A 24758-nucleotide genomic window follows, 5' to 3' on the forward strand; every position below is an offset into this window, starting at 1 on the left:
GCACTCCAGGAAATGAGTCGTTCAATGCGCGTTAGCTGACACGTCAGGGACACGGGCACTTTCCGTGTGCACACGAGTGCTCTGGGGGGCAAAGAGGTGTTAACTCCCTTGGGTTCACTGGCAAACACCATGTGGGCAGCGGGGCTGTGGGCACAACCCCTGTGCATGGACTCTGTGCAAGGGAGAGGGATGAAGCATCTCTGCCTGTGGTCCCTAGTCCTGGGAGCCACCCCTCCCAGCTACCTCCCCCAGCAGCTGCCCTTCCTGTGCCCCAGCCACTCCCACTGCCTCTGCTCTGGCAGCAGCTCTGCGGAGGCCCAGTTGCTGAGCCAGGGACAAGCCAGCTGCCTCCTTCCCAGCCTGGGGGATGGCTCGGAGGCAGTGTCTGCAGCCGGGGAGCAGGCTAGCAGAGCAAAGAGACAAAGGGGTGGTGGGGGGAGGTGGGGACAGCATGGGGAAGAGGGGAACAAGGCAGAAAAAGGGAGAAAATACATGAGAACAAGTGACTGGACCCAGCCCATCAGCTGGGTCCCCAGTACCTGAGCAAAGGCAGGAGGATGCTGGGCCTGCAGCACAAGGAGGTGGAGGATTTCATACTGTGTCTGAACTCAGCCCCAAGTCAGGTACACGACGAAGTGGAGGGGCGTGAGGATTTTGTTCCCCGGGTAGGTTGTATGTGTTTCCTACTGGCCTGTAGCAACCCAAGGTGACCGCTACCAGCCCAGCCTCCCCCATCTCCCAGCCCGCGCCAGCCCTCACCTTGGTCGTTGTTTCTAAAACGATTTCCTTGTGCAGCAGCTCAGCCACCATCTTCACATGGCCTTCCTTGGAGGCCAGGTGCAGGGCATTGAGCCCGTTCTGGAAAGAGCAGAGAGGCGGCTGGGGGAGGCGCTCTTGGAAGTGGGGGTGTATGCAGGGGGAGCCCCGCTGCTGTGCAGCTGGTGCAAACAGGGCTGCAAACGTTAAGCCGTTGAGGCTGCCTGGAGCAGAGCAGCGCCCTCCACTGTCCACCCCGCTGCCCATCCTGCTCATACACGCCCCCTGCCGCCCACCCCGCTTACTGACACGTGCCCCCCGCTGCCCATCCTGCTCATACGCGCCCGATAAGCTCCAGCTGACCTGGAGCTGGAGCTTCTCGGGGAGCCATTGGCACTGGGAGGGGCACAGGCCAGGACCTATGCCCAACACAGCAGCTGCATGAGAAAAACAACAGCTCTGCAAGAAAGCAGCAGCCTAGGGCCCATGTGCTCAGCCCGGAGGACCTGGCAAAGTCCCACCTGGCCCAATGACACTGATACGATGGGCTCGGCTCAGTCCCCTGCCAGTGTCTGCCCACAGCCCACACTCTCCCTGCTCACCAGATCCCAGCATTAGGTGCTGGAGGCCAGCCTGCCAGGGCAATGGCATGGCAGAGGGGGGGTGCAGGCGCCCACCCAGAGCTTGACTAGCAGGGGTGCTGCCGTCCAGGCCCGCGTGGCATGGGACCACTGCTGGGACAAGCCTGCAGAAGCTCTACCATGGACCATCGGGTACAGACAATGTCAAACGCTGCACGTGCTCCGTCTGGGCTGCCACAGCACCAGCGGCTGCTTCTAACCTTGGTGGCAGACAGGCCCACAAAACCCGCCAGGGAGCAGGGGAAATGCCTCAGGGGAACATTTTTCACTGACGTCATCGGGCGAAACATTTGGTGCAAATATTAGGTCACTTTCTCCTTCAGCAGAGGAGCCAGTCGCAGAGGCCTGCACCCAATGGCAAGTGACACTCACGCAGCCTATGCCCTCAGTCACCCACAGCGCCTGGTACGATTGAAATCTCATCCCCCAGCCCAGGTACTGTCTGTTCTGCCCTTAGCTCAGCTCAGCCCACTCCTAGCCAGCCTTGTGGCTCCCTCCCCGCGCCAGTGAGGCTCTACGGGGGGCAGCAATGCGAGGGGAGGTCCCCTCCAAGCAAGAGCTTGGTTGCTTTCCCGCTTTGCAAGGTGCGCAGAGAGGGCCCAGGCATGCAGCTGTCACTCCATAACCGCCTCCCTCCTCTCAGTGCGGCCGACAGTCACCAGAGGCCCCCAGGCAAGGTGGGAGGGGGGCCCAGTTCCACATGCCCAGAAGGGGCGTGGTCAAGGACAGAAGGGGCGTGGTCAAGGACAGAAGGGGCAGGGCCTAGGGCAATCAGACCTTAGTGCCGCCCAGCCCACTGCACTGCCTGACTTCCCTCCTCCAGGGGACCTGGAACTCTGGCCACCACCATTGCTAAGGTAGCTCCAGCTTCCACCGCTGCTCCAGGCCCCTGGCCCTGGGGCAACTGCCCCCTTTGCCCCCTCCATCCCTCGTTGGGGGGGCCTGCCTTCTTTTCACTGCCAGGAAGGAATGGGGTCAGGAGATGATGAAGGGGCACATGCTCCAGGAACCCGTGTCCTCAATTAAAACCAACCCCCAGGTGCCGGTTTCATCTCTCCTGCCCACAGCCTCCGCATGCAGCCTTGCTGCCCAGCCAGCCGTCAGCACAGTCAGTGCCTGCAAGACCTCCTGGGCAGCTCTCACATCTGGCGCTCACGTCCAGCGGGATTTCTGCCCTCCCAAGAATGCCTCCTGCTCCCAGGCACCTCCTCCTCCCTGCAGCTAGGTACATGGAGCCCATCTGAGCTGTGGGGAGACACACACCTGCCTCGTGCAGCACACAAACTGTCTGTCTGCTGGGGCTTCTCTGCACCAGTCAAAGGTCACTCCAGAGCAGGGATCTGTCTTCACTAAGATCTGGCTTGGGAGGGAGATGCAAGAAAGGGCACAAGCACCCTGGGGAATCCAGTTCCCACCAGCTTCGGGAAACCCTCAGCACTAGCGTTCACCTTAACACACCTCTCCTGGTTGAGGAATTTTGCTAACAAGAGACTTCCCTTTTCTCGCCTGCTAAAAACGTCCCTTACAAAGGGCCAGAGCCAAGAGAGCATTTTCTTCCTTATAAAAAAATTCTTCTTCTGTTCCATTGTGGGGATGGCCCCATTCATGGCACAGGAAAACCTACAAATCCACACACTTCTGCAAAGCAAAAATGCACCTTGCTGGGGAGGGTGACAAGCCAAAACGGAAAAATGGATTTTCTGCAGGGAAAGCAGTTTCTCTCTCTCTCTCTCTCACACACACACACACATTCTCTGTCTGTAACTAACACATGCACACACAGAGCCAGAGACACACTCAAGATTCTCTATAACTAACGCACACACACAACTCAACTGGAAACATGCACATTCTCTCTCTGTAACTCACATACACACACTCACAGCAAGAAACACACTCAGATTCTCTCCGTGTAACACACACACACACACACACACACACACACACACACACACACAGAGCCAGAGACACTCTGATCCACAAAGCTCCTAGAAGACAAGCTGAAACGGAGAGCTGGATCTTCTGCAGTGAAAGCAGTTTCTGTCGCGCACACACAGTCAGAGCCATGGTCACGTTCTCTCTCTCTAACTCTCTCATACATGCACAGGTGTAGACACTCAAACATTTGCACATCTGGCCCATGAACACACCCACACGGATGCTTCATCCACAACACACATGGCCATAGACATGCTCAGATTCTCTCTCTGTGAGACACACATCATGGCAGGGAAAGGGTTAGTCAACACCCTCCCCCACAATGCTGAGAAAACCTGTGACAAATCATTATTCGCCTGCCCTGGCATGAAGAGCTGAGTGTTCACAAAGGCTGCCCCCAAGTGCTCCTGGCAAGATCCGTGCCTTGGGAACAGCGCTGTCTGTTCAGTCACAGGACCCACCACAACCTGCGGGGCAAGAGCCTGCACAGTGCCCCTTACTTGGAGCAGGGGCATGTTCCCACACCTGACCGCTGTGCCCGCCACTCAGAAAGGCTCAGGCCCATGGCTGCATGCACAGCGCACTCAGCCATTCAGAAAACATCAGCCAGGGAGGATTCTAATCTCTGCAGAGATCAAGGTAGAGAGCCTGGCTGAGAGGCTCTCATCTAGATTACAGATTAGGAGATTGAACACGAGGCCTGACAAGGTAGAAAACTGCGCGGGTCTAGATTACAGATTAGGAGATTGAATACGGGGCCTGGCGAGGTGGAACCCTGCTCTCATGTAGATTACGGATTAGGAGATTGAAGCAACGGCACCCCAAGAAGGGGAGTTTTCCCTGGATAACTCAGATGGCAGGAAGGCAGCCGGCAACACTAGCTCCTATTGCCCTGGCAGCAACAGGCAGTGCCTGTTCTTGGGTCTCAAAATGCCCGGGAATTGGACAGCCAAGCAGCGGGAGGAGCTGGGCAGTGAAGATGCTGGTTCTGTGCCAATGCCGATGACGGACTCAGAAGGATGGTGATGAAAATCAGATGGCATGTTAAGGTCTCTGCATCTGTGTAAGAATACAGGGCCTGTGGGATAGGTCTGACCACATATATCCCCTTTATTATATACAGGACATGTGAGGTTGGACCTTTCCCACAGGTCTGATATTCCCCAGGAGGAAAACCCAAAGGTGCCATCTAACCACAGCAAGATGGGACCAAGCCAACAGGAACCAGACATCCTGGATGGAGGCACCTCCTGACTGCTGTAGCCACGCGCTCAAGTCCTGCCCGTCCAGGCACTACAGCATCTCGCCAGCAGCAGGCTGGACAGGGTACCCTGCACAGGGCCAAAGGGAGTCTCTGCCTGGCAGGAACCTGCATTTCTCCCAGTGCGGGAACAGGCCCCTCAGAACCAGCTGCCCGCAGAGCCCCGAGCATTCCTCCTCGCTTTGCAGAAAGCAGCCGGGCCAGGGCACTTCCCAGCCCTTTTCAGAAGCTTTCCGTTATTCTCAAAGGCCAATTAACAGCAGGGTTCAAGGCATCCTTTATTCCCGGCCTGTCCCCTCTTCGGAGTTCCCTCGGCTCACTCTCGCCTGCTACTCACCCTCCCGCCATGGGGGCCCCCAAAGCTGAGTGCAGAGGGGGCCGAACGAATAGATCCCAGCTCCCTTTGCACCCAGTGATGTTGGGCTGGAGCCCCAGAACTCGCTGGGGGGAGAAATGGAGTCAGAATTAAACTTTCCTCACCCCACTTTTAAACCCCTCTAACATTCCCAGTGAGCAACGAGAGCAGCTGGCCCAGTGAATACCCTCATTTCTCCCTGGCCACGCAGGGCTGTGGGAATATAGCCATTCTGCAGCTCAGTGCGAGGGGCTCCGCTCCCCTGAGACACCCAGCTGAGAGCAGCCGTTGGGGGTCGTGCGCCGGGATTCAGTGTCAGCATATGATCTCAGCCAGTGGCCAGGAGCACAGGTGAGGCTGAATGGTGGAGCTGTTTTGATCGACAAATCCTTCCCATGCCAGAGTCTCCACAGCAGCACCCTGGGGGACGTAAACACCCCATTCCAGGCAGCCCCAGGCAGGGCTCTGAGTCTCTGTCCCACAAGAATTGTCCAGGAAAGAGGAGAGCATGAGGGGAAAAAGAGGCAGCGAAGGGAGAGACTTTCTCCAATTCAGTTCTGGCACCTGCCCTGCCAGCCCAGAGCAGCCCGGGGCAGCACGTGCCCAGGTGATCTCTCCTAGAGGCTCTCGGATCCCATGGTGATGGGCACGGGGCGAGAAGTGAGCATCAGCTCTAGAAGCCAGTGGGTCTGGGCCCTGCCGTGACTGGATCACTGGACACACATCACAGCGCCCATGCCTGCAGCTTTCCCAGCCTCCTGGAGATGGGCCCACGTGGCCAGCAGGAGGGCTGCTAACCTGGCACACCCTCACTGCTGTGAGCCCAGGCAGACTCCCTATGGCAGAGTCAGGAGCAGTGAGTGCACAGAGCCCTGCCCTCCACGGGCAGCTCCCTGCAGCCGGAGAAAGCCCTCCGCCCGAGAGGAGTGTGTACGTTTGCGCAAGCAGGCATGCACTGCCGTGTCTTTCCGACAGGCTGACGGGTGAAGTGACCACCGGTCTGTGACAGAGACACGGTCACTTTCTCCTTCCTCTGCCCATGGCGCTGCTTCCTCTGGCCTCCCAGTGGCCATGCATGGCCCTGGCACCTGCTGATGCTGCTCAGCAAAGCACGGTGCCAGGTGCCTAGGTGCAGGGAGTTCTCCCCAAGCTGGGAGACTCAGCAAACATGGGTACAGAGAGATGGGGCTGGCCTGGGCTCTCTAGGACACGCACTCCCCAATGGCACTGGGAGCAAAGTGCAGGCTCTGATGTGCACCCCAGGGGTTCGCTGGACTATGGCGCATGTCCCCCAGTGGTGCAGAAAGGGCACTGGCAAACCTGGCGCACCTGCTCTGGTAGCCAGCGAGAGCCTGCCTGGGGCGGCTCTGGGGCTCAGCCTGAAGCAGGCACACGTACAAGGACGCTGTCTGCAGCCTCTCTCAGCGCTGAACCTGAGCTGCTCTGCCCCCAACAGGCGCCTCCCCTGCTCTTGGGCAGCTGCCCAGCTGTTGTTGACAATCCCTCTGGAGACTGCAGCTCCAGTCGCCTGGGCAGAGGAGCCGGCCTGCCAGCGTCAGTGGCTCTGCCAGCCCACAGTCTCCAGGGACCTCAATGGCCTGGCGTTTCAGCAACATCCCCTGGTCCTGCTTTGTCCACAGCTGTGGAGAGCCAGGAGGCCAAGTGCTGGGGCAGCAGAGGTTCAGAAAGGGCCCCGAGGATGGACCTCCAGGCCCCGAGCTGCACACACCACTACTGATCTGCCTTCTACCCTGTGACGAACACCTTAGCCACATCCAGCGGCCTCAGCGCACCCCTACGCCCCTCCAGTTTGCTCTCCTTGCACCCAGCAAACAGCCCCAGTCTGAGGTGGTCACACATGGACTGACACACACACAAGACCTTAAGGCCTGGCCCCGATGACCCGAACCTACCTGATTGCAGGTGTTAATATCTACCCCATTCCTCAGGTGATCCAAGGCTTTGTCCAGGTTCCCGGACCGTGCAGCTCTCAGGAAACTGGTTGCAGCATCAGCCTGGGGGAGAACAGAGAACGCATGAGTCCTGGCTCTCACCAGCTCCACATCAGGGCAGAGCACCCATGGCTGGGCTCCGGCATAAGTCATCATTCCAGAGGATCGAGCAGGCCCAGGGCTCCATTGCAGGGTCACCCCCAGTTCCTGGTTCCCCCTGGGCTCACCCCAGCCTGCCTGGGAGTCTCTGGGGAAGCAAAAGGGGACCATGGCTGATGTGCTGCCAGCACAGCTGTCATGTCTAGGCAGCTCCAGCTCCAGAACTGAGGGGCAGGGCTTCCCTCTCAGTGCTGTCTCCCAGACTGCCCTGAAAATCTGGAGCTGGTGACACAGAGCACAGGGGTCCCCAGGCCCTGCTCCCCAACCCACAGACAGATGTGACTCTCATTCAGCAGGGAGAACAGAAAGGTTCTCAGGCAAGGGGGACACAGCACAGAATAGGCATATCAGCTCAGAAACTAGAGGCAGTCAGGGCAATCAATCCATTTTGGGGAGACAGGGCCCAGCGGGGTCCCTGAACCGAGCCTTGGCCCTCCTTCCTCTGTCACCAGCCAGACGAAACTGCCCCCCTCAACAGCCCAGTTCCAATTCAAACCAGCCAGGCCCCTCCTCATGCCTTTTTCCAGTTTCCCAGGGAAGAAAGGTGTCACCTGGTTGCTTAGGTCACAAAGAGACTGGAGGGCCATGGCCTACCTGTGCGAGGTCATCACACCAATACTCCCCTCACCAACTGCGCACTGCTGCTGTGCCTAGGGAAACTGAGGCACCCACCTGTGGTTACTACAGGCCAGTAGGAAAACACATGCAACCTCCCCAGGGGAATAAAATCCTCACACCCGCCCACTTCATCCCATCCATCTGCACTAGGATCAGAAAGGGACACCATGGCCAGCCCTTGCCATGAGAGATGCAGTGCCTGGCCATACCATGGTGAGACTTCCCAAGGCCGGCCCAGCAGAGCAGCTGGGAAAAGGCAGAAGCTGGTCACACCGCCTGACTTTACAGGGCTGTATCTGTTCATCTGACTTCAGAGTTTATATCCCAGCCATGTCCCTTCTCACAGCTTGGCACATCTGTCTGGCCCAGGGTCCCACTCCCCTGGCCAGGAAGAGCCAGTTGGGGAGGGGAACAGACTATTTCTCCCACCTTGGCATAGAAATCAGTGGAAAAACTCCTTGCAAAAGAGAATCAGCAATGAACTCAGGCTGGCTGCAGGGCCTCCTTCTCTCACCCGCAGGTCCAGAGCCATTCCCAGCTGCTGCCGGTCCTGCGTGGCTCTGCCGGGCCCCCTCCCAGCTCCGCGTGCTGGTCTGGGACCCAGCCCTGGCCCTCAGCCCCCAACCTGAGGCACAACACAATGCCCCTCAGGAAGCAGAGTGGGCAGCGGGGAGACACGGCTAACTGAGACACTTGGGCTATTCTTAGCCTTGTACTTCCTGTGCGGAGAGATGCTAATACAGTCACAGGTCCTAAAGTGAGAGGCGAGAGGGCCCGGGGCAGGGAGGCAGGGAAAAGAGCTTTGGACTCTGAGGCAGACTCTACACTGCTGAGCAGAGTGCCTTGACAGCAGAACATCCCCGCTGGGTGCCCGTCACAGCAGCACCAGGGGGCCTGGGCTCTGCTCCGACACAGTGACACAGTCCAGGTCCTATAGAGCTTATGCTGTTGTCACAGGTGGGGGGGGTGGGCCCTGCTCCCCAGACACAGTCGGATGTGACTCTCACTCGGCAGGGAGCACAGAAGGGTTATCAGGCGACAGGGACACAGTGCAGAACAGACTTGTCAGCAGTGGAATGAGAAGCCGTCAGTACAATCCATCTTGGGAAGAGGGGCCCAGAGCCGGGTAAGCGGCAGGGCTCTGGCTCTCCCCCTTGCCCCTCTCAGCAACCAAGACTGCCCCGCTCCCTCACTGCCCAGCTCAAATTCAGGCCAGCCAGGCCCGTCTCCAGCCTTTGTCCTGTGTCTCGGGGGTGGGGGGGAAGGTGTCATCTGGTTGCCTAGGTTATGAAGGCCATGGAGGGCCATCGAATACCGGTGAGAAGCCATCACACCAAAACTCCCATCACTAGCTATTCACTGATGCCGTGCCTAGGGAAACTGAGGCACACACGCATTGCTACCACAGGACAGTAGGAAACAGGAAGGAAGGATAACCACTCTTCCAGCGCGCAGGTCACTTGGAACATGTGGCAGTGATCACGCCTGCAGCCTCCCCAGTGCTGGCCTCTCTGCCCCCACTCCACACCCAGCTACCCTATCCATCCAGGCCCATGCACCAGAGCCTGATTAGCACTGGGGGTGTCCCTTCCCAGTAGCATCACAGCCCCCAGGCTCCCACCCAGCCCTGTCTTCAATCAGGCGAGTGCGCAGGGTCTCCACGAAGTCCCCCTCCCTCCCCTCCGGCTGCAGGGTCCCTCCAGCCCTCCGAGGGAGACCCAGCTCTGAGGGACCCACCTGCTGTTTCTGGTGTGGAGTAAGGAGGGAGGCCTCACATGGCACTGAGCCGCCTTCTGCTCCGTCAGGTTTATCTCCTGTGATAGACAGGCCCTGCGGCCGGAGGCGTCCCTGTGCTGGACTCAGCAATGCATCGTTCGCACACAGAGCCTGCAGTGCTGAGCTGGGAGCCCACCATTCACAGCAGGGCAGAGCTGAGCGCTTGTCAGTGGCAGCCTCAATAAACAGGGATTTTCTGACTCTAGAGCCTGGTAGAAACCTCTTTTGCTCAGCCAGGAACCGTGGAAGGGCAGGACCAGACACCCCTAGATCATCCCTCACAGATGCCTCTCCAACCTGCTCTTCATCAGCTCCCCTGACGGAGATGCCACAACCTCCCCAGGCAATTTATTCCAGGGCTTAACCTCCCTGACAGTTAGGAAGTTTCTCCTAATGTCTAATCTAAACCTCCCTTGCTGCAGTTTAGGCCCATTGCTGCTTGTCCTACCGTCAGAGGCCAAGGAGAACCATTTTTCACCTTCCTCCTGGTAACACCCTTGTCAGTACTGAAGGCTGCTGCCCAGAGACCACGCTGAGAAAGCTGCTCCGAGCCCAGCACAGGTTCCCTGTCCACCACACGCAGAACGCCGCAAAGATTAACAGGAGATCGCTCCATGGGCTCCACAGCTGCCAAAGCCCCGGCACGGAGCAGCACAGGGAGGGGGACGGGAATGCAGCTAGAAAGCAGACGGAAAAGCAAAGCAGCGCTCGCCCCGTGCAGGCAGGAGAAGGGTGTCGGATACTCACAGCTGCAGCCAGACCAGACCTGCCCTGTCGAACTGCCATAGTCCGGCACTGGAGCTGAAACCTGAGCCTGGTCTCCCCGCTCCCCCTGCCTAGCTAGCTACTCCCCGGCTTTGGGCAAGTCAGTACGTTGCACTGCATTCTGGCTAAAAATACAGGCTGCTGCCTCGCTCCAGCGCAGGCCCTGCAGGGCTGGCCAGACTCTAATGGAATTGGTTCATTTTCTCTCCATTACTCTGTCAGCTGGGATATTTACAACCGAGCCTCCTCCGGAAAGCAGCTAGCTGCTGCCAAGACCAGGGTGGGTCGGAGCTGCAGGTGCCCTCCTGAGAATAACAGAGAGGATGAGCTCAGAGACAAACCAAGGAGGCAGGCGTTCCATGGGCAACACGCACCGGGGCTGCGGGGTGCCTGTGGCCCCAAGTGCCAGGAGACAGGGCCCCACAGACGGGCAAACCATAGCTCTTTTCCCTGCAACCAGCACCGGCTGTGCCCAGGACGTCAGAAAGCAGAGGCCAGACACTGCCGACGCCTGGGCTGGGATGTGTGCAACACAGAAAGCCGATCTTTGCCTCCTCAGTCTTTTTGGCACTGTGGTGCTTCTGCTGGTCACTTCTAGGCTGGGGTGAAAGTAACTTCAAATCTCTTACAGACACTGTCCTATCGCAGCCCAGGCCCCAGCCAGCTTTTGCTGCAGCTCAGCCAGCTCTAGCCAGAGCTGCGCCCTAGGGTGCGCCTTTGCTTGTGGGTATCTTTTTATAGGCACTCTGCTCCGTGAGTCACTCACCATGGCAGAGGCCAGAACAGCTGAACTCCGCCACTGACAAAACAGCAAGGGGACAGCAGAATAGGGTTAGTTTCCAAAAGGACCTTTGGTGTCATTTGTAACAGGAGGTCAGGCAGGGTGAGAGGAGCCCAGAGGGGGTGAGCCTGCCACCAGCCCTGCTTGCTCACCCCCCGTCACTCACCGCTTACACAAGTGCGTGCACGCACACTCCCTCACTGCCTCCATGCAGAGAAGCCATTCGCATCGTTCTGTCTTCAACGTCTCTGGCCCAAGCCTCTGTCCCTGTCGATCTTGCTGTCTTCCTTGGAGAGTTAGTCCAAGGGAAGGAGGTGTCCTGACTCCCTCTCCTGCACCCCTCTGAAATGGCTACAGATTCCTCTCCACAGACACCGCACTCTGGTGGCTTGTGAGTATACAGCCCCCGCCCTGTGGGATGCTCACACCTCCCACTCTGTTGCAGCCTCACTGCACCAGCCCCTGCGGGGCTCACCCAAACTGGGTCCCACTTTTGGAACAACAGGCCCAAACACCTGCTCAAAGCCCCCAGCTGCCAGTGTTGGAACCTGCCATAGCGCCTTGTCCCTGCAGCAGTAACCACTGCTCCAAGGCAGTGCCGGAGCCATCTGCAAACCAAAAGGCTAGAAACTTCCTGTGGTTAAAACAGGGGTCCAAGAGCAACTGTGCCAGTCCCTGCAGCTGGGCTCAGGCTGGACAGTGAGGGAGCCCTACTCCCCAGCAGCCCTGCCTGTCCCTCTCCCGCCCTGCAGCATCACTGCACAAGGCTGATAAAGCAGGGGAGGGTGCTAGGAACTCCACCTTGTTCTGTGAAACACAGACCCCTTTATCTCAGCTGGCTGCTGCCTTGGGAAGCTCTGAGCAGATAATGGCGTTTTACAGGCAAACACCCAGCCCCTAGTTGCTAAGGACCCTGGAAGCCACATCTCCCTCAGCAGTACTAAGGCAATCACTAGTGGTGATCCCTGCCCCTCACTAACAGGTAGGTCCATGGACAACACTTGTTACCCCACCTCATCTGCCTGCTTGCCTGCTGGGCAGCGTGTGACACAGGGCAGGGGCGATCACTGCTGTATGTTCGTACAGCTCCGAGCACAAACACAACGTCTGGCAGACTGTGGGGAAACGCTGCAGAAGACAGCACAGTGCACGGCCATCACATTTAAGGTGGCAGGCACAGCAGCAGAGGGATAGCTTCTAGGTTGCGGAGAAAGAAGCCACAGAGGGACCTGAAGAGCTGGCTGGGGCATAGCAGAGAAGAGATCCTGAGTCAGGGAGCAGCTCCCCCCGGCTCAGCACATCCCCTTTGCACTCCAACCAGGCTGGCAGCCCTATGGGAAGGTGCCTCAGGAATCCAGCAGGAACCCAAGAAGAAGCCATTAATCCCTGCAGAGTCTCCTGGCTGCCTGCTCAGGGGCTGGCCTATGGCTCTTCCCAGGGCTGCACTAATGCAACCACATGGACAGAGGGTGAGGGGAAGGCCCTGCACCTGCTTTCTGGGAAGCAATTCTGAACCCACAGCCATTTTTCCAGGGCCTCTGCATGGGTCGTATTGTCCAACCCCCGTGCATTGCTGCTGCAGCGAACCTCCACCATCTGTAGCGGCACTGCCAGAGCACAGCACGCAGCTAGCCAAGCCAGCTCCTGCCAGAGGCACGTAGAACTGGTGGGTTTGCCCTCTATTTGAGCGCTGACTCTGAAAGGGCCTTTCTGCTTTCCCCCTATCGTGGAGTGTGGGGGTCACCTGGCCCTGCACCCCAGCCACTGTCAAATGTCACTCTCATTTGGCAGGGAAAAGAGAGGGTTTATTTGGTGACAGGCACCCAGTGCAGGAACCGTCAATGCCCTCCATCTTGGGGAGACGGGGTCCAGAGGAGGGTGAGAGCCGTGGCCCTGGCCATACCTCCTCCTTCCCCAAACAGCCAAAAACTCCCCGCTGCCCCATTCAGATTCAAACAGCCAGGCTCCTCCTCCTACCTGCATCCTGGCAAAAGGGGTCCCCTGGCCACACTCCCCTTCCTGGCCCCAGAATATCACACCCAAAACTACCAGCACCAAGCAGGCATTGATGCAGGTTCTAGAGAAACGGAGACACCCACCCAGGTTACTGCAGGACAGTAGGAGACACCTGAAACCTAACCGCGGAAATCAAATCCCCACTTTGTCACATCCCCCAACGGAGCTAACAAGGATCTAGCAGCAGCAGCACCAACAGTTCCGGGGTGTGAACGGAGACACAGAATCACAGAAGTTAGCATCAAGAGGGCATCAAGTCCAGTCCCCTGCCCTCATGGCAGGACCAAGCACCATCTAGATCATCCCCCACTGATGCCTCTCCAACCTCTTCTCAAATGTCACCAACGGAGGAGAAGCCGCAGCCTCCCTAGACAATTTATTCCAGTGTTTAACCAGCCCAACAGTTAGGAAATGTTTCCTAATGTCCAACCTAAACCTCCCTTGCGGCAGTTTAAGCCCATTGCTTCTTCTCCTATCCTCAGAGGCCAAGGAAAACAATTTTTCTTCCTCCTTATTGTAACACCCTTTTTGTTATTGAAAGCTGCTATCAAGTGCCCTCTGTCTTCTTTTTTCCAGTCTAAACAAACAATTCTTTCAGTCTTCCCTCACAGCTCTTGTTCTCTGGACCTTTCATAATTTTGTTGCTCTCCTCTGGACCCTGTCCAGTCTCTCCACATCTTTCCTGAACTGTGATGCCCAGAACTGGGCACCACACTCCAAAAGAGGTGTAATAGCATGGAGTAGAGCAGAAAATGACTTCTCATGTTTTGCTCACAAATGCTCCTGTTAAGAAGCAGGCTCTAGGTGTTAATACTTTTCAACACTGTTTAATAATGAACAGTGACAACGTCATATTAACACCTTGTGCCCATGATACTGGCTGAGATGGGATAAATTATTACAACAGTTTTCACCCACTCCGCTGAGCCACCCTTACACCACTGCATCTCTGTGACGCATCTTTGGTAACCCCCATCCTGCAGCAACAGCGGCAATGGACCGGGATCCTTCTGGTGCTAAATTTCCTCCAGACTGCCCCCCACTGGGAACCAGCCTGGCAGAATGGCACCTCCCTTGCTAGGTTAGGGCATGGGCCAGCAAAACTCAGGCGCTGGGTCTAGTTGCCTTGGGGTCCCTTCTGGCCTTGAACTCTGGGTATGCCTACACTGTGATAAAACCCCTGAGGTGCCGAGTTTCAGAGCCCAGCTCAGCTGCCTCAGGCTCACAAAGTGGGGCTAAGAAGAGCAGAGTGGCGTTTGGGCTGGGCTTGGAGACCCTTCCCCGCTGAGGGGTTTGTGGGCCAGGCCAGTCACGGCTGGGCAGCAGTGTGTGCGTAACCCTAGGGCTCTCTGCAGGCCTTGGTGGGAAGGAAGCGCATGCGGCAGAGCTGGTTCCAGCACAGGCTTTGGTGAGTGCTGTTTCCCTGGGCTGCTCAAAGGCATAGAACTTGAAAGCAATTCAATCCAATTAAAGCGCTAAATGCATGGTCTCTCTTGAGCTTTACCACTCGCGAGCGCATTACAGCATCAAACTCCTGTCTCCTGCTCTCCTTCAGAAGGCCATGTGCTCCTATCAGCTAGGTACTTAGCAGCTCCTGCTCACCAGCCGGCTGACATCTGCTTGCAATGCCACACGGCCCAGGCTCAGGAGCAGCACGTGCCCTGCTTTTCTCTCAGCTAAATCAGACACGAGACAGGATGTAAAGCTGCTCCCATCACAGGCGTGAGTCAGACTGGAGGAAGCAAGTCAGGCCGGTCCCAGGGCCCTGCCCCAAGCTCACCTGGGCCTTGCCACATAAGCTGTTCGATAGACAGGTTGGGCCTGCTAGCCAAGGCCTGGCTACGTGATGCAGTCAGAGATTGCAGGACGGCAGCCCCAGCCAAGACAAGCTCAGGTGCTAAGGGTTAAGGGGTGGTTGCCTTCACCTCCACCCAGGTGTCCCCACTGGTAGGTGTGACAGAGTTGGGTGTGTAAGGGTGTTTTTCCCCCCCGTGGTGCCTCAGTTTCCCTTGGCACAGCATCAGTGCATAGTTGGTGATGGGAGTTTCAGTGGGATGACTTCTCACAAGTAGACAATGAGGGTTCCAGGCTCTTTGAAACCTAGGCAGTCGTGTACCAGCTTGGCTGGGGCACTCTTGGCTGGCTGGAGAGGAGGGAAGGAGGGCCAGGGCCTGGCTCAGGGATCCACTCTGGGCCCCTCTCCATAAAACAGATGGAACTGACGGCTTCTGGTTTCCGTGCTGACAAGTCTGTTCTGCACTGTGTCCCCGTCGCTTGATAACCCTTCTGCTCTCCCTGCCGAGTGACAGCCACACTGACTGCGGGTGAGATGCGGGGGCTGGGGACCCCTGCACTCCGTGATGCAGACTAACACAGTTCACCCTCTGCAACACAAGAGAGCCCAGCCAAAGCCCCAGATCCACCTCAGACCAAATCAGCACCGTTCTCAACTCCAACAGGATTCCATGGACCCCTGGGGCTCCAGCCACCACTTCACAGCTAGCGGGGTCAAGGGTTAATGCAGACCACACATCCTATAGCACTCAGGAATAAACCTTCCAGCCCTGCGCAGGAGGTGGGTAAATATGACCACTGGGAGACTGAAGACAGAGCCATGAAGTGATCTGCTGCAGGTCTCCCAGCAGCCCAGTCACAGAGCTGTGGGACTCCCACTCCGTCGGGCTCCCTCTCGCTTTTGCCTCAGGGCCAAATTTTCAGGAGCTGCCCCTAGTTTGTCCCTTCAGTCATACACAAGCAGCCGCTGGTGCCCACGGTGAGCTACATGGGAACAGCAGGTGACCACCGCCTGGCCTGCCATTCACCATGCACAGTGCTGTCAGAGCCTGGCTTAGCTAGAGCACTGGTTTGCCTATTAGCCTTGGAAGCAGCAGCAGGGGCTGAGGATTAGAAACACTCTGGGAGCCAGAGCCGGCAGCCAGAGCCGATTCGGGGACGCAGAGAGGGTGGCGGTGTCAAGCAGCAGCTTGGAGGGAACCACCATGCCACAGGGATCAAATCCCTTTGAGAAGTGGGAACCCCGCCCCTCTGAGGGCACTCCCTCTCAGACTACACCCCATTGATGTCAATGGGTTTTCCAAGCAGCAAGATTAACAATCTCCGCTGTTATTCCCAAATCACAATCCCCCTGGATGGGCAGCCAGCAAGCCAGCAGAGCCGCCAATGGACCTCCATCCCATGACAGTTGGTAAGGGAGCTGCAGAGTGGGGAGACAAGGCTGCCCACCACACACACCACAGGGAAATCTGTCCTTCTGGATGCTGGCAGGTCTTCGGGCATCCTAAGCAGGGAATGTCATTTTGATATCACCAGGGTCTGACTGAAGAAACACCTCCTGTCCATGCATTACACCTCTTTTCGCAATCTACCAGGCTGTGGGACAGCTAGCTGGAGAGATAAAAGCAACATGACTCCTTGATTTTTTTTTTTAAATCTCATCCTGCTCTCCTGCACTTTCTTCCTGGACCAAGACGGCACATCAGTATAGCTGAGGTGGGAGTGTGAAGCAAATAGGCCAGCAAACCCGGTGTGCAGAAGGTGTGTGACTGACTGCCACATGCCAGTAAAAATCAGGGACCAAATTCTGAGCCTGTGAAGAGCTCGTACGGCATACACAGCCTCCAGGCTGCCATGGGGTGTGAGGGTCACCAGGCTCTACACTCCATCCACGGTGAGCAATAGGGAAAGAGAGTTGCTGCTAGCAAAGGCAGCACAGTCCCCAGCTCATCAGTAAAGGCAGATGGAGTCTGTATGGAAACCCACCCACAGTTTTAGGTAGGCAGCATAGATGACCATTTGGCAGCTGCTTTTTACCACTGAAAAAGAAACCTGGTGGCCGGCCCCCTCCCACAACAGCTATATCAGCCCAGAACACACCAGCGTGGAGAGGAGGTATTGCATTTAACTTTCCAGCCAGGGCTCAGCTTAGGTCCCAGCTCTGTCACTGACTCCCTGTGTGACCTTGGGCAAGTCCCTCAGCTGTACAATAATCCGTCCTGCGTCTTGTCTATTTCGTCTGCAAGCTCTAGGGGCAGGGGCTGTCTCACGGCGTGTGCACAGGGCCACAGGGCCCTGATCCCATGCTACCAGCTCAGACCCAAATGCCAGGCATGGTAGGCACCCAGCCTCCCAGCTGTCCCCCCACTCCAGGAACTGAGCTGAAGGAGCCCCCCTCTGCCCTTAGCAGCTGCCTGAGTACTCACTTTCCATCGGTGCAGCAGGCCTCGCCCCCCTGTCGGTGAAAGGGCAGCCCGCATCTCTGCGCGTGAGCTCTGCCTCCACAGCCAGTGCCCAAGATCACGGCAGGCCCGGGGCTTTATCAGCTGCAGTCCCAGGCCTCTGCCCTATCGTCGCTCACACGTGCAGATGCTGAGGCGAGGCTCCTGCCTGGGGACGTGAGATTACAGGGACTGCCTTGGGCCAGGGCCCTGGTAAACAGCAGCCGGGCTCTGCGCTGAGCTTTGGAGAGGGCTGGGTGTCTGGAACAGGCTTGCTAAGTGCGTTCTGACCTCAGGACCCCGAGCCCCAGGGAAAGTGCAGGGCAGGAACATGAGACACTGTAAGGACAGACTTCCTCAGCCGACTGCTCCTTGGGGGCAGGACTGCCTCTGGCCTTGTGCATCACAAGGGGATCTAATCCCTGCGAGCTGCTGCAACACAGTGACACCTGCTTCTCCAAGCCATACGGTACATGCTGGCCCCAGCCTTCCCCTGGCAGGAGAAGCGAGCGAGCCCAAAGCCACTCGGAGCTGGGTCTCTCTGCCTGCTCTGGGAGATAGCACAGCTCAGGAGAACTGACGCCTTGGAAACAGGCAGGTACGTTGACTCGGCATGTCAGGCTAGAAGAGCAGACTCTGCTCTGCATTAAAGGGTGCCAGTGGCTTTGTTCACCCTGCTCGGGGGCCGGGTGATTAATTAGCTGCTGCTGGCAAGGCGCTGGGGGCATGCAGGACGGCACGGTGCTCCGGTTCTGTTTTTAGCTTCCATTCATCAGGACTCCATCTGCTGACTGCAGCTGCCTCGGAACCTGGGTGGATGACTACCGCAGAGGCAGGTCACTGAGCACAGCCGGGGCGGTGGGGTGCTCACGGCAACGGCTGAGCCGGCTGCAACCAGGGAAAGTGGGCAGCGCGGCGAGTGCTCAGAGGCAGGTGTGACAAGCAGAACCTGCCCGACCGACAGAGATGGGTTAACTCCAGCAGGGCTGTGCTCCGAGTCACAGCAATGGCCGCCCAACAGAGGCCTTCTGAGAAAAGGGCTCCTGTAAAACAATCCCCCTTGCACATGTGCGCACGCACCACCTCCCCAGGCACTGATGGAATCACAGCTGGAGCCTTTGCTGCACAGTGCACGAGGCATTCCCAGAGCCACAGTGCACCTCTCCAGCAGCATGCACAGGTGCCACGTGATGCAGGGGAGCAGTCAGCTCAGGAGCCCCATGCCTCCATGGGAGCGGGGGGGGGGGCTAGTCCCATCCCCTCTTCTGCTGTGAGCTGCAAACTGCAGCCGAGGGATGAACTCAATTACAAGACTCACTCCCATTGGAGGGGGACAGCAAATGACAAGGTCTTTTGTCTTCCTTAGTGTCTCACTCTAGTCCACCTGGGGTTGACGGCCAGCTCAGACACCATCAGTTGGCGAACGCTCTTCCTGTCCAGTGATTTGCACAGCTGTCAAGGCTCACAAGGTTCAGAAATTACCATTCAATACAGGACACTGCTGCTGTGAGATCAGTGCAGGCAGCCACTTCGCCCGGCATGCCATGACGGCTAAACACTAAATTCGCTCGTCTTGCTGACACTGACTGCTGAACGCCTCTGCAGGCTGCCGAATGGGGCTCTGACCTTGGGCACCCAAACCCCAGGAACAGGCCAGGCCAGGCCTGGGAAATGTGAGAGAGAGAGAGTAAGCACAGCATTTCTCACATGACAGCTCCTCAGGGCTTTTGCACAGGTGTGACAGACTCACTATTAATGTATGGGGGGGCCAGACTCACTGCTAAAGCACAGGCAAGCCAGACTCACTACTAACACACAGGTGAGCAAGCCTTACTACTAGTGCACAGGTGATCCAAACTCGCCACAGGGATGGATCTGTCAGTGTTCAGCTGAGGCACGGGGACCTTGGCATGAGCTGGCACATGGTCTGCCAGCATCACATCCTATCCTGTGCTCTTGTCTAGCCAGGAGAGATGCCACCACGCTTGCAATGCTGGCAGCCATCTGTGGACCACTTTCACCCAGCCTCACACACACCGGTGGAGATGATCAGCTGCTAGCGAGGACTGGACATGTTTGCACAGTTTCCCAGGGGCTGAAGGTCTCCTCTTTGGGGTTCCCTTTCAGATTTTTATTTGCTTCTTCATTCACAGCTACTCCTGCTCCACTGACCAGTTCCAAGTTCTCCAGAGATCAGCCAGGAACTCTGGGCAGACTATGCCACAGGCTCTGGCAGGACGTGCTGTTTGCAGACTCTCGTGTAGACAGAGGCGAGAGGAAGCCAGGGCTGCAAACGCCCTTCATGTTCACAAGCTTCCCTGAGTCAAATGAGCAGAAGGCCCTGCCCAGTCCAGCTGCCCGGAGGGGTTATTGGGTGGAAGATGCTTTGCCAGGCACAGGGGAAATGCATGAAAACCAGCCAGCAAACTGGCACCCTGTGGTGGAGGCTAATATGAGGGACCTGAATTAAACCACTCCTCTGCTGCATAACATAATACTTCTGCAGCTCTGAATTACAGCTCTTCAGAGGCCCATCTGCTGCACAGCTCTGGCAGTGATGCTGCTGACACCAGTGCAGCCTGCTGGCCTTGTCCCTTTCATGACGCTTAGCATCTGGCATTCCACATCACTCCATACTCCCCCATGCTTCAGTGACAGTTCCACACTGGCATGCAAGTGCAGGAGCAGCCCCCTGGAACTGCCCTGCCTGTTCTGCAATGTGCAGTGGCTGGAGGAGATATTTGCAGGCGCATGGGGCTAAAACCTGCCACCCGCTGGACTCCTGACACCCCTTGGAAATCACTGCACCCTGTCATTTTGCACTTTGCTGCTCTCTCTTCTCACCAGAATCAGTTCCGTGGTTCTGCGTCTAATCCCTACTTTACGGGTATCCCCACTCTTTGTAGATGACGGAGGCTCTGCTCTCAGGGCAGCCTGTTGCTGTGGTTTATTAATTGCGTTGCCATTGCAATCACACTTCCTAACCCTTCCCACTGATCTCCACACTACACTTCACCCACAAGCACGGGAGCTGAAAATAGCTCCATCCTGGGACTCCTTCCTGCCCATGCCGCAGGCGGGCTCCAGAGTGTGAGGAGCAGAGAACCTTAGAAACCTGCCATGAGCAGCCTCTCTCCAATCAGACAGTTAAAGCTCTGCAGCTGCAGTTCTGAGGACGGCTACCACACTGCACCGGGGAGCAATCCCATCCAGGGATCCAGGCCTGAGAAGGGTCCCTATAATCCTGGGGGCAAGAGCAGGGAGTCAGCCTGGAAAGCAGCCTCCTTCCCCATGCAGCTGCTCAACTGAGTCCATCCTGGCAGCAGGGCATTTCTCCTCAGGATGCACTAACACAGAGGGCCTGTCTGCACTGCAGTGACACCCCTGTGGCTGGCTAGGCTCAGGGGCTGCTTAACTGCAGATGTTCTAGCTCTGGCCCTGACCCAGAGCCCAAATGTCAACCCAGTGATAAACTGTCCCTTTAGCCTGAATCAGCTGGCCTAGGCCAGCTGCAGCCAGGGGTTTTTATCTGCAGTATAGACACACCCAAAGAGGCTCCATCTGTCTATGTCGAGACCCTAAACCCTAATAGGGGTGATGAATCTCTCACTAACCTGTTATACCAGGGGTCAGCAGCGTCCCGGCACAGGTGCCAATTTTTATCAGCACGTAAGGCAGGAGCTCAACCCTGTCCCTCTTCCCCCATGCAGGTGGGAGGTTGCTCAAAGCCATGCCCCTATGGGTTAACAAAAGACTAGCGAATGCTACCAGCCACCAACTACACAGTAAATCTCTGCATCTCAGTTTATGTATTAATGAAGCTGTTTTAAGTAGAACTATTAATGACTTTCAAAAAATATCACCCACATTGGGACCATACACAGAAGTCAAAGGGTCAAATTTCAGCGCTCTGCCTTGGAAAGGCTGCTGCCCTCTGTTGTATACCGTGCCCCTGCCTCTGGCTTCCAAGCACCCAGCCAGAATTCTCCTCACAGAGACATTTGCACAGGAAATCCATTTACAAACGCACACAAGATGCCCTTTAAGGAAGGTCAAATCTGCAGCAAGGTCAAGAAAACTCAAAATTAGTGAATGTCAGGAAAATGCACAATTAGTGACAGCCATCGTTTCCGGTTTACACTGCCCCAAGGGCAAACTAGGGTCCAAATCTGTGCTAGAAAAACATGCTGTTCCATTAGTTTCTGTGGTGGCCATCTGATGTGACTGACCACATTACACACACTGGCCATACAAATTCCCTGAAATTAATGCATTCCCCCCTGAAATGCAGACACATCTGGGCGGGAACACTGCAGCCCTCTGCCAACATGAGGCTGCACTACGGTTTTTAGGTAGCAAGTGAGACTACTGTATTCCAATTGCAATTGCAGCAGGAAGCGGTTAAGCGATTAAGATTTGGTTGGGCCCCTTCCCCCTGCGATCAGAGCCTGGAAAGGTGACTTGCAAAGAGAAATTTCTCTTGAACACCAAAGAGCTTTTTTAAAGCTGCAAAGTTCTGTCCCTGAGCGTTTCTCTTGAGAGACTTTAAAGAAAGCTCAGATATAGCCCTGAAAGAATGCAAGGCTCCTTCCTCTGACCGCCCTGTTATCTTTCGTGTAACTAGAGCAGAGAACTCTGCCCCACTCACTTTACTGTTTATTGCCTGGTGCCAATGTTGAAGACACCACCCTCAGCTGTTCTTTTTCTTTCTTTTAACAGTAAGGGGAGGCCATGCAGCAAAGAGCTCTTGAATATACTGCCCTGGGGAACAGTAAATGCCTTCCTTTAACAGCTTGCTGTACTTAGGGGAAGCCATGTGTTTTGTTGCACTGCCAGGAACAAGTATGCAGCAGCTTTCTGCATTTAACTGCATCGCACAATAATAGTGCAACCACAGCACTGAATCATTTGGAAGGTAATTGCACTTTTCCCATCAAGCATTTGCACCAGGAAGTTTGTGGCAGAAGCCTGCAATGTGAATTCACATGTGCCAGTGCATCAAGAGCTACCTGGGCCCTGCACCGTGTTACTTCTTTAATCTTGTCTGGTGAAACATAATTGCTGGTTGCCACTCACCCACCTGCAGCTTCTGGGAGCAGCCGGTGCCAATGTTCTTTTCCATCCATGTGCGGATTTTTTCCATCTGTGTGCAGAATAAATGTTTTATGTGCACTGAGGCATGTGCAAATGTGCACCACCCAGCAGAAACAAAAAAAAAAACACCTAACTGTGGGGGCTCTGATAATCAACTGGGCGGCATTTTAATCTCACCTGAGCAACCGCACAAGCAGACAGCTCACAGGGAACACCGGCCACACCTCGGGGTCTAGCTACCAGGCTGTTACTTTAAGAAACAAGCATATGGTTTTAAAGCCAAGTCAGCAGCTGGAACTAAATAATTTAAACCCTTAGCAATTCCATTACAGCTGCCCAGCCCTGGATACAGTGAGGTGTTCCGCTGGGCTGGAAAACAGGGCAGCAGTGACGCAAGCAGCAGCAGGCCCTCTGCAGTTTGGGATAAGGTTCCAGAAGAGAACTCTTGCCTTGCCACTTGCTCTGCTGAAGCACTGGTTAGTCTTGGGAGGTGCTGAGAACTCACAGCTCCCAGGGACCTCAGAGGGCATGGCAGCAGCTCTGCCCTACTGGCAAACAGCCCCCTCACTTCCAGGGTTGGAGCTGCCCAAGACAGACTGCTGATACCAGGCCCATTCCAGGTCCCTCGGTTAGTTCTGCCACACATAGGAGAGTTTACAACTTTTACTCCCTTCCATCCCACTGGTCTCTCTCCTTTATGGAGAGAAGACACCACGTTGCAGGTGCCTCAGCCAAACCAGGCCAATTTCCTGCTCCTTGAAACACAGGGCAGGCCGTACCTATCTGGAGAAAATCTGGAACAAGTTTACTCGCCCCAGCATGTGAGGAACATTTTCCTCTGGGACCTGGAAATCTCTTCCCATCTCCCTTTACCTCACAAACATTTGTACTGCTTTACATCCACCTTGAGGCGTGTGGGCAGCTCCCCTCCCCTCCCCTCAAAGCAACCCCCAGAAATCACGCAGACGCAAGGTCTGAAGTGCATGTTCTAATTTGGGTCTGGTTTACCAAGCCTCTTCCTGGCAGCTCACCTGAAGAGGGCAACACCCTGTGTGAGAGCCCTGGGTACAGCTACAGATCCTGCCCCTTGCTCTCCTGGCGGTTCAGCCACCAGGGACACGACAGATACCAAAGTTACTGCTGCGTTTGTGGGGCAGGGCAGAGCTCGGGCATGTCCCGCAGTGGGGGAGCCACCAGGCCTTGCACTCCACCCACAGTCAGATGTGACTCTTTCAGCAGGGAGAACAGAAGGTTTATTAGGCGACAGGGACACAGCATAGAACAGACTTGTCACCACAGAAACCGGAAGCTGTCAGTATAATCCATCTTGGGGAGAGGGGGTCAGAGGCAGGACCCTGGCTCTCCCCCATTCCTCTCAAGGCAGCCCAGGCTGCCCCACTCCCCAGCTCAAATCACAATTGCCCAGCCCCTTCTCCAGCTTTTGGTCACCTGGATGCCTAGGTTACAAAGGCCATGGAGGGCTATTGAGTATGTGCGAGAAGTTATCGCACTTAAAACTCTCATCAGCAATGAGGCACTGATGCTGAGTTTAGGGAAACTGAGGCACACACCTGGCATTCCTACAGGACATCAGAAAACACATGCAACAGAACAAAGGGAATAAAATCCCTACAAACCCCACTTCATCCCAGGCATGGAGCACTGGCTGTCCCCCTTTCCAGACTGCTGCCCCCCTCACTTTCATCTCATTTAAAAACTCTTGCTTACAAAATAAGACATCAAAACATCACAGCTCACGATTACTGGCCGACTGCTGACTTTCTCCTCTTTACCATATAATTACAACATTAATCAGCTGGCATATAAATACTGTAGTTACATTTCAGTGCACAGTATAAACCTGTCATTTAAGGAAATTGTAGTTAATACCGAATGTCCTGGTGCTTTTTATGCAGGTTCATGTAAAACTAAGCAAACAGCTAGAGGAGTTGATGTATCCCCTGGAAGACCTCTGCATAGATGCAGGAATCACATGTGCAGGGATGTGGGGGTTGATGCAACACCCCAGTTTTTGTGGGGGTTCCCAGCCAGCACTGCACACACACAACCCTGGTGTTGCCAGTCCTGTGCCCAGTGCTCTGTTGCCAGCCCCACATGTGGGGCCCTGACTGCTGCTGGAGCCTCACCTGGGGCTCCGTTCCCAGCCCCGCTTGAGGGGGCACCAGCTGAAGGACCTGCACTGGCAGATCCGTTCCCAGCCCTACACATGGGATCCCAACCGCTGCAGGACCCAAGCCTGGGGCTCTGTTCCTGGCCCCACATCTTGGGGTTCAGCTCCCAGCTGCCCTCAACCCCTCACTGGAAGTCTCTACACAGGGTCGCCGCTGCTGCCAGCCCTACGCTGGAGGCTTTGCTCCCAGCCTTGCCTCCCCACAAGGCCACAGCCTCAC

The 24758-nt window shown here is 56.2% G+C and overlaps 1 protein-coding gene across 11 annotated transcripts in view; it reads right to left on the minus strand.

Moving 5' to 3' along the window:
* Positions 1-24758, minus strand: part of ANK1 (ankyrin 1) — a 104038-nt gene that overhangs the window by 39004 nt on the left and 40276 nt on the right. For 6 of the 11 annotated variants that reach the window (XM_074982034.1, XM_074982025.1, XM_074982033.1 and 3 more), the window contains exons 2-4: positions 22334-22396; positions 6865-6966; positions 760-858 (exon numbers count right to left, since the gene is read on the minus strand). In XM_074982034.1, coding sequence (XP_074838135.1) covers positions 760-858; positions 6865-6966; positions 22334-22396 — 264 coding nt within the window. Of the gene's footprint in view, positions 1-759; positions 859-6864; positions 6967-8109; positions 8129-8194; positions 8228-10203; positions 10281-17238; positions 17306-22333; positions 22397-24758 lie in introns of those variants that run through there. The other 5 variants (XM_074982024.1, XM_074982026.1, XM_074982027.1 and 2 more) reach the window with 5 other exon arrangements.

The sequence above is a fragment of the Carettochelys insculpta genome, chromosome 31, assembly GCF_033958435.1.
Source record: "Carettochelys insculpta isolate YL-2023 chromosome 31, ASM3395843v1, whole genome shotgun sequence".
Taxonomy (NCBI): domain Eukaryota; kingdom Metazoa; phylum Chordata; order Testudines; family Carettochelyidae; genus Carettochelys; species Carettochelys insculpta.